At 41.4% G+C, this 9,817-nt stretch overlaps 1 protein-coding gene across 1 annotated transcript in view; it reads right to left on the minus strand.

Annotated features, from left to right (window-relative positions):
- SLC1A7 (solute carrier family 1 (glutamate transporter), member 7) overlaps positions 1-9,817 on the minus strand; it is a 64,452-nt gene that overhangs the window by 24,145 nt on the left and 30,490 nt on the right. The window contains exons 5-7 of the mRNA XM_009320193.1: positions 9,557-9,776; positions 5,170-5,269; positions 3,382-3,615 (exon numbers count right to left, since the gene is read on the minus strand). Of these exons, the coding sequence (XP_009318468.1) occupies positions 3,382-3,615; positions 5,170-5,269; positions 9,557-9,776 (554 nt within the window). The remainder of the gene's footprint in view (positions 1-3,381; positions 3,616-5,169; positions 5,270-9,556; positions 9,777-9,817) is intronic.

The following is a 9,817-nucleotide window of genomic DNA, read 5'->3' on the forward strand; positions in this document are numbered from 1 at the left end:
GTGTTGGTCGACAGCCGGCTGAACATGAGCCGACAGTGTGCCCAGGCGGCCAAGAAGGCCAACGGCATCCTGGCCTGTATCAGAAATAGTGTGGCCAGCAGGAGCAGGGAAGTGATAGTGCCCCTGTACTCAGCACTGGTGCGGCCGCCCCTCGAATACTGTGTTCAGTTTTGGGCCCCTCACTACAAGAAGGATGTTGAGATGTTGGAACGTGTCCAGAGAAGGGCAACGAGGCTGGTGAGGGGTCTGGAGAACAAGTCTTATGAGGAGCGGCTGAGGGAGCTGGGGTTGTTTAGCCTGGAGAAAAGGAGGCTGAGGGGAGACCTCATTGCTCTCTACAACTACCTGAAAGGAGGTTGTAGCGAGGTGGGTGTTGGTCTCTTCTCCCAAGTAACTGGCGAAAGGACGAGAGGAAATGGCCTCAAGTTGCGCCAGGGGAGGTTTAGATTGGATGTAAGGAAAAATTTCTTTACTGAAAGAGTGGTTAAACATTGGAACAGGCTGCCCAGGGAAGTGGTTGAGTCCCCATCCCTGGAAGTATTTAAAAGACGTGTAGATGAGGCGCTTAGGGACATGGTTTAGTGGGCATGGTGGTGTTGGGTTGACGGTTGGACTCGATGATCTTGGACCTCTCTTCCAACCTTAATGATTCTATGATTCTATGATTCTAAGTCTCGATTAAACCTCCCTTGATAAAGAGATCTATACTGGTGAAAAAGTTGGTTATTTTTGTTGTTTATTAACAGAGAAGAAGAGAAAAGGACAAACTCTTCTATAGATGCTAAAGGTAAAACGAGGAACAAAATTTTCTCTTTTTTCCCCTAAAAAGAGAAAAATGCGGATTAGATTTTTAAGACAAATTATCTTTTTCTAGAAAAAGATAATTAGTGGAATGGCACAGATTAAAAAAACTGTCAGCAATAGAGTTCTTCAGAAACAGAATTCTTAGAGGAGCAGGGCAGATAGTCAAGTGTGTCAAATGTGAACCTGACGAGCCTTTTCCAACACTAACATCTTTGAGTTCCAAATTAGCATCTTACTTGAATCTGGGGATGTGACGACATCTCAAGCTACAAACTTTTTATGTTCTAATAAAAAAGATTGCCTTAATTATTTAAGCCTAATTAGAGTTTAAAACACCACCCAGCACATAATTTTTTCTTGACTTTGTATTTCACAGTATGTTGCTCTTTATAGGTCATTTTAGAGCAAACTGTTATATATGAAAACACCTTGTAAAATGAAACATAGTGGAAAGCCAATACCTTCCAACTGTACTGAAATAATTATTCCTTCCTCTCCTTTCTTTTAATTCCTATACATTCCTTCTGCTCTGCTTACTCCTGCCCTAACCACTGTACGCATATTCATGAGAGAATCAGCCATCTGCATCTGACCTTCCTGCCCCAAATTACCTTGTTGGTCCTGACTAGAACTATAATGAACCTAATCAAGCCGATGGGCTGGGGATAAAAATTTTAGGCTCTTTTCCCAAGTCTGGCACAGGTCTAGTACAACTTAAGTTTTCTCTTTTTCATTGTCCCTTCAGTAAAATAGAGATTATTTCTCTCTTAGCATTGATGGTAATTACCGCATTGCAAAGTAACATTTTGTAACAAAAATAAGTTTTGCAGATGATTATGCCATACACAAATGAATGACATCAACTAATCTGAGTGCAGGGAAGTTACATTGTTACTTCCCCATGTATTTATTTACTTAGATAATTCGCAGAAGAGTTCCAGATTTCTGCAAAACTCACGTAATTATTCATCAGTGATGATGGTCTATGGAAAGCCATGTGTGCTGATTACATAATGGCCCTTATTAGACTATTAAAAAGAAATTATTTAAATCAATATTTGACTGCTTTCCCAGAACTTTTTATCTATACGTCATTCCTGCCTTTTCCTTCTGTAATCCCACCAATTACAAATGCACTTTATTTCTAAGTGGGTCACTCCATTGTAGGAGAGATTATGTGAATTATTCCTCAAGGAGCTTGAGAAGTTATGGAGAAAAGTAAGATTAGAGGCACAAGGGATAAGAAGCTGGTACAATACTATTGCCTGAAAGGATATATTAGTCATCAGAGCTCAACTTATTATAGAAATTATTATAAGATGGAAGAAGCAATCGGTATTTAAGTATAACTAGATGAAGTACTCCTCAGTCATTATTGTTAATTAGAATAAATATTTTGGGGTTAATAAAACCTTTTAATTTTTCATTATGTCTCTTCATAAACAGATGTTCCCAATTTGTCATTGATTTTGTACTAATTACTAATTTGAAGTCTAAATTAGGTAGATGAAGGTAGGTGTTTGTCACTAGCTGTCATCATTTCAAAGTCTGGATAAGAATTTAGTATTTTCCAGTCTCTCTGTAAAGTAACAATAATAACTTTAAAAATCCAAAAGCAAAAATGAGATAAAAGAAAGGTATCTTTTCCTTTCTTTAGCCCTCTTCCGTTATAGCCGACAGTAGAAATAATAAGTATGTAAGATGTGCTAAAGAGACCTATTTACCTGGCGTTTTCCGCTTGTACTGTGGCTTTTATTACTGCATAAAAAGTGGTAGGTATAGCTGCTTTTGTTACTTCAGAGTAACAAGCCTCCAGCCACAGATGCCATGAAACTGTGTTTTCATTATATCGGCTACAGGGAAATGTTGGTTTAGTTGTCGTTCTTGTCTCCACTCCATGCAAGTCAATTCCAGCCCTTTCAAGCACTTCTCACGCACCAGTTTATCCGTGTTGGGAGTCATTTTCATAATCAGTTCACAAGCTGTTTCCCATTTTCACTGTACCTTTGTTCAGCTATGGTTAAAACTCATTGCACATCCTCCCTAAAAAGGATGCAAAATATATTATTCCTTGAGTAGAACAGCTAAATACTTTCCCAGTGCTGGACAATAGCTTGCAACCACAGTATTTCTTAAGGTACCAAGAAACAAAGACTAAGATGAGTAAAATGTTTCCATATGACTGAACTAGGAGGTTCTCCACTAATACCAAAAATGAAGTCTGGACAAACTGTGTGTCCCATGTATATATTAACTTTGTAGAAGCACAATGTTTGTTTTTATGGAAAAATACCCTTATTTCCTTTCTAGTCCTCTAAGAAAAAACATTTTTGTCCAATATCTTTTAAACTGAGGAAAAACAATGTGACAAACATTATTGTCAAATGGCTCCCACAAATAACTTCCAAATGTTGAGACACACATCTTTTACAAATATACCAGTGAATTTGACACAGGCCATTGTTCAGATACAAATATATCTGCTCCAGTACAGCTATAGTGTGCTGTTCCCAAGAGAAAGCTGGAGTAAGGATCTAGCAAGTATTTTGTTGCATCTGTCTAGAAACTGTGTAATACCTGGAAGACGTGGCCAGAGCAATGAGCAAGGCTTGAAGAATCCCTCTGATGAAGACAATGGGATTCTTCTTGGTGATAAAGAAGTACATCATTGGCAGAATAAATAGCCCATGCACCACCAGGCCGCAAACCACCGTAATGGCATAGAAACCCAGTTTCTTCCCAATGGCTGAAGGGTCATCCATTTCTAAGATTTTACCAGCAATTAGGAACACAATTCCGAATGGAAAATACCTGAGCAAAAAGAAAGACAGTCATTATTAGGAGATAGCTCACTTCCATCAAACAGTATGAGATGGCAAATCCTTGTACTTCCAGTAGTGGTGCAGTAACAGCAGCCTGTCTGGAAGCAGCACAGCTGGGTTCCGTTGTTTTGTCAGACTAAGCCCCTCTCTCTCACACCTGAGGAGTGTGCCCAAAGCACTGGGTTAAACAATCTTTTATGTGGGGTACTCCTCAGCACAGCTGAGGTTATGGTGCTGGTCAGGAATGACTTCAAAATGTTTTGGTTCAGAAGGCAGCTCTGACTTTTTAGTTTAAGTCAGGTCATTTACTGGGGAGAAGGGGAACAAATCCTAAGCTCTGCTCATGTGCTTGTGCTTGTGTAACCGTCAAGGCTTTTAGTTGGAAGCTGTTAAGTAAATGTTTATGTTGCCTTTGGAAGACATAGAAGAAATACCAATATGCATTAGGCATGCTCTTGGACTCCCTGGAAGTTTGATTCGGGGCAGATAGTCAGAATAATACCTGGTTTCTGAACTCCCTCTGGACTGGATGTGGAATAGGTGCTTTATCAAAACTGTTGTGCTTCTGTGTGTGGCTAGATGCAAAGAAAGACATAGGTGCCAAAAGAGCTTAAGATTAAAAAAATAAATAAAATAAATCTGGGGACATCCAGCCATCTTCCATTTGCAGCTGTGCCATCTTCAGAGACTTGCCAATTCCCTCTCATCCTTCCAGAGCAATCTAACCAAGCGATCAGTCAGACTGGACCAGGTAGCTGGAAACAAAGGTTGAGTGCTGGTAGTGGGATCCCCCCACATTGGGCTTAGCCACATTTGGGGACCTTCTGAAGAGTGGGGAAGGTGCTAAGCTCATAGTTTTTGTTGTTGGCAGTCACCTACTGTTCCTCTGATCTTTGGAGCAGGTGGGTATGCAGGTCTAGCTGGCTGTCAGTGTAATTAAGGATTGCTCTGAAGGCTTTTCCTACGTGGCATGGTCTAGGATGGTTCATTGAGGGCTATTCTGCCAAGCACTCTGGGTATATCATCTCCACTGTGCTGTTCAGTGCAGAGATAGCCAAGCTAGCAGCAACCATACTAACAACAGTACAGGCACGTCAGCATAAGAGCCCAGCCCTCTCCTGAGCAAGGTGACGCCAGGCTAGTATTTCTAGTGGAGCAGTGCTGTAAGGGATGGAAGTACCAGCTTGAGCATTTCATCATGCTCCTCCCTTGTGTGGGCTGGTTGTATTATAATCCCTCTTGGCATACCCAAGGATTGGCAGTGCCCCTAGTGCATACAGCACACACCCACACAGCTATACCATGTTATGTTATTTCGGAGTAATAAAGCGGGTGCCTCTGTCAAAATGATAGTACAAGCCAGGGACAGGATGTGTGTGTATGTATCTTCCTTCAAATGCTGAGGCCCTGCAAAGCTAAGGATCGTTCACCCTTATTTATTTCCCCAGAAATAAGTTTATGACATTTCTGTGCATCCTCTTCTGTTGAAATTTTCTTACTCTTTTAAAAAAATATTGATTTACTTACTAAAACAGTTACTTACCAAACAGCAACTGCCACTATCTTCATAACAGATTCATTTAAACACTGGCAAAAGCTGACCAAAGGAACACCACTGTTCCCCATTCTTCCCAACATTATACCTGCAAACAAAGGCATTCAGGTTCAATTTCTCAGGTGCTTTCATGCAAAGCCCCAGTGCTTTTTCTCCCTGCTGTAGTTCAAAGTGAACTAAGTAGGAGATGACTGGAAGAATATAGATCTTCGTGCTGTATAAACAGATGTGGTATCTGAAAATCTTACTTTACACACACAAACACAACGAGAGTGTGGGGGAGCCAGGTCACAGCCTTGTGCTTTGGCTCCATACAGGGCACTCTCCCCTAGCTCGGTGTTTTTTCTTTTGCAGTTCCCTGAAAGTTTCCCTGTGGCGGTATAGACTTTTGTGCTGTAGATTTACACACACACACCCCACAGTAGCAAGCCTGTTTCCTTAACTATCTTTCATAGAGCCCCGAGATGGATCTACCTGCTCTGAGGGATCCATGGAAGACAAACTGAAAAACTTTTTTCTAATGAAGGAAGCTGTCTCTGCCTGCAGTCTGCCTTACTGCTGTGTGCTGCGTACAACTGGGCAGCATCCATGAGACACTCCTGGGGAAAAGCCAGTATTGAGGTTTGTTCTGGTAACGGGGAGTTAATATGGGGAGTCTCCATCCTCTTTTTAGTTTTTTAGTAGATATTTGTCTACATACTAACAACCAACCCTCATAATCAGTCAGACTTTGCAAACTTGGGGGAGATAAGGAAATGCAAGTTCATGTGAAGAAAAGCCAAATTGCTATACAGACTAACCAGCAAAGAAGAAAGCAAAGAAAACCCATTTATGCACACCCTGTGCTCAGAAAGGAAAAGAATACAGCTCTGGGATGTGTCATCTAACCATATATTCTCCAGATAGTGTTAGTTTCCAATAATGCATATAAATAGACATAATTTTCCTATTTTATTAATTTTCTGCCATCACTTCCTGAAAGGATTATAAGTGATCGAGTTAATTGCTCAAGGAAGCACTTCAAAAGCTAGCTGCACCAAGTGAGACTGCCTTTGAAGGGAGTTTCATGAGGAAGCAGGGGGCTATGAGTGGGGACGTGCTGTCACTTGCTCTGGATATGCAGTGTCCTTGCTTTGAGCAGGAGCTCAGGCTCTGTCCCTCAGAGCCCACATCTGCACTTGCGAGCTGGGTCTCAGGCAGCACCGCTTCAGGGCAATCCCCTCCTGAGGCAGGGAGGGAGGCTCTCAGCTGTTTTATCCAGGGATTTCACAATAACAGTGCATTCAAGATGTGGGTTTATAAGTCTGTTAATATTCACCTAAGCTGTAACTTTTAGGTCAGAAAACAACACTCTTATTAAGCATGTTGCTCATCTTTGGTTAACAGGACATTGAATATAGTTCAGCTTTTGTAGCCTGGTTGGTGGCAGTTTTACAAGAGTCTTAACTTCTAATTCTGTATAATGCAAAAAAAAAAAAAAAAGGAATGCTTTCTCTTTTATTTTACAGGTACAACTGAAATTTGCTCTTTAAAACATTGTCCTACCTAAGCATGTGGCTATTGGTGGGGACAGACAGGGCAGCGGGCAGGACTGGGGCCTCCTGTCTACAGCCCTGATGCACCAAGTTCCATTTCAGTGCAAACATTTTCCTTGTGGTGAATAAATAATGTGTGCTCCTCCAAGAAAAAAAGATCAGATGTCTCAACTCTTAGCCACTTGTCATAATCTCTAACAGAAATTCCTGCACACTGTGAGAAAAGGTAGAATCATAGAATCATAGAATCATTAAGGTTGGAAGAGACCTCCAAGATCATCGAGTCCAACCGTCAACCCAACAACACCATGCCCACTAAACCATGTCCCTAAGCGCCTCATCTACACGTCTTTTAAATACCTCCAGGGATGGTGACTCAACCACTTCCCTGGGCAGCCTGTTCCAATGTTTAACTACTCTTTCAGTAAAGAAATTTTTCCTTACATCCAATCTAAACCTCCCCTGGCGCAACTTGAGGCCATTTCCTCTCGTCCTTTCGCCAGTTACTTGGGAGAAGAGACCGACACCCACCTTGCTACAACCTCCTTTTAGGTAGTTGTAGAGAGCAATGAGGTCTCCCCTCAGCCTCCTTTTCTCCAGGCTAAACAACCCCAGCTCCCTCAGCCGCTCCTCATAAGGCTTGTTCTCCAGACCCCTCACCAGCCTCGTTGCCCTTCTCTGGACACGTTCCAACATCTCAACATCCTTCTTGTAGTGAGGGGCCCAAAACTGAACACAGTATTCGAGGTGCGACCGCACCAGTGCCGAGTACAGGGGCACGATCACTTCCCTGCTCCTGCTGGCCACAGGTAGTATAGCTAATCACAGCTGAGCCCAGCATCAAGGCGGTACTAAGAACTCATACCCACCCTAATGCCATTTTTCTATGCCAAAGTGGTATAAAAAGACCTTTGTGCAAATAAGACTTAGCCAAAGTGAGCAAAACTGTTACCAAGGACCAAGGCCTGTATACATTCTTTTGCACTAAATAAAAACTTTGGAAGGATGCTGTTCTTTTATAGAGATTCAAGCCACATGTCTTCTGTTTCATTGCTTCCATTTTGGGGGGCGCTGAAGACAGTGATAAATGCTTGGCTGCATCCTTTGTTCAAAACGACAGTCTGAAATAGTGACCGGTAGATGACGAGTTTCGAGGATTTAGTGTCTCAGGTTTGTTCGTGGCTGATACAGTCACAGGTGACCCAGCAGCTGGGACTATGCTGTACACAGCAGTACCGGCAGTACATTTTCTGTACGTCAGCCAGGAAGAAACCAGCTCTCAGCTTCCATCTCTTGTGCCCCAGGCCAGCAATACTTAGGGGCATAGTAAAAGTAACACATTCAGTTCTGGGAAGACAATGAATGATCTGTGCTCAGAAGTATAAAATTGCCCTTGATCCTAATAAGCACATGTAATTAATTCATTCATATCCAATACTTTTTTACTAGAACAGTGTTTGCTGTGACATTGTACTTTGGGAATTGACTATAAAATACTACAAACTGGGGGACAGCCAGTTTCCAGCAGTGTTGCATATGGAATACCACCTACTGGAGAAACTAAAAAAGAGAGATGAATCTGCTAATTCCAGGCTTGATTTTTGACCCCTTGTGCTGGTATGAACCATAACATAATAAATACAGTCAAAGATGTTTTATGGAACTACCTCTGCTGACCAGATTAACTTCCAAGAATAAATTTAGATAAGGAAAATTTAATCAGCATTTTCTTGTAAAAATCATCAGAACTTTATGATTAACTAGGGCATGTTTGTTTAAATTCCCTCTTCCAAATCCACAAACATAATAGAACACACATGGCACCAATGAGTTCCTCCAGCAAGTTAAACTGAATAAATGAGGCAGACAGAAGCTCTTAGAGTCCACTGTGATAAGATACTAGATGGTATATAACTATCAGCATTGCAGGATGGCAAAAATAAAATCAAGAAGTTTCAATCAAAAAGAAGATCCACAGATTTAAAACTGATAAAACAATATACCTTTGCGGCTCACTTATTCAAGATATCACTGAGGTTCGTTATCTGGGTTGGGTTCTTACAGTGACAGTTATATTCTACACTAATCATGTGGTAAAATGTGACTAAGAATGGGCAAGAACAATAGATGGCAGGTTCCAGGGCTAAAGTAATTTTCTGCCTGGTGAGGGGAACTTTAGCCAAGGAGTTGCTCTGGGAGCAGGTTTTGCTTGGACTGCCAGCTGCAGGGGTGAAACGTCCAGCCATGAAAGCGGGGGGTGTTTCAGCCTGATACCCCCTGAACCAAGAGCAGTGCAGGAAGTTCTTTATTCCTGTAATACAATACCTGGAGCTCTGGGCATTAGAAGTGTACTAACTTCTTGGGCTTTGGAAAGAAAGTCTGCTACAGACTTGTTTATTTCAGAATTTCTTGAAACTTTGTCTGAGGTTTTTGTTACTGTCCAGAGAATGAAATAGAATATTGGCAGAGGGGCCATGGGTCTCGCCTGGTATAGTAATTCCTACCTCCTCTGAGCACACTGTATTAGTGTTTCTTACAGTCAGGAAAAAAATGGTTCATAAATAAAAGCTCAAAATAATCCAGAAAAAATTAAAATAAAAAGAATGTTAAGTGCATGCACAGAAAACAGAACTGCATGGAACAAAAGTCATCAAGGATTTTGAAGATTTGTCTTCAAAAGGTTGGGAGAACAGCTCTGCAACAGTCTTGCCGCTTTCCCCACAAAGTTTAGATAGAAGCGGTTAAAAAAGGTGAATCAAGAAACCAAACAACCCAACCCCTATCTTTTTCTCTTAAATGGATACTTAGATTATTACAAACCAAACATGTCTGAAACCTACCCATTGTGGCAGAGAATATCACAATCCCTAGCACATTCATGCCGTCACTAGTGCCTGGTTCTGACTTGTAAATCACTTCAGGAGGGGGAGTGATATCCAAGGCAAAATTCTGGATATTGGATCCATTCTCATCCTGGACTCCATATATTATAATGTGACGAGTGGTGCTTTCAGATGATGCTTTGTTAGATTTAATGATGGGAATAGTCTTGGTGCGATACTGAAAGAAAACAAAATAGTTTTTATTATAATATCCCAGCA

The sequence above is a fragment of the Pygoscelis adeliae genome, unplaced genomic scaffold (assembly GCF_000699105.1).
Source record: "Pygoscelis adeliae isolate BGI_AS28 unplaced genomic scaffold, ASM69910v1 Scaffold393, whole genome shotgun sequence".
In the NCBI taxonomy this organism is placed as follows: Eukaryota; Metazoa; Chordata; class Aves; order Sphenisciformes; family Spheniscidae; genus Pygoscelis; species Pygoscelis adeliae.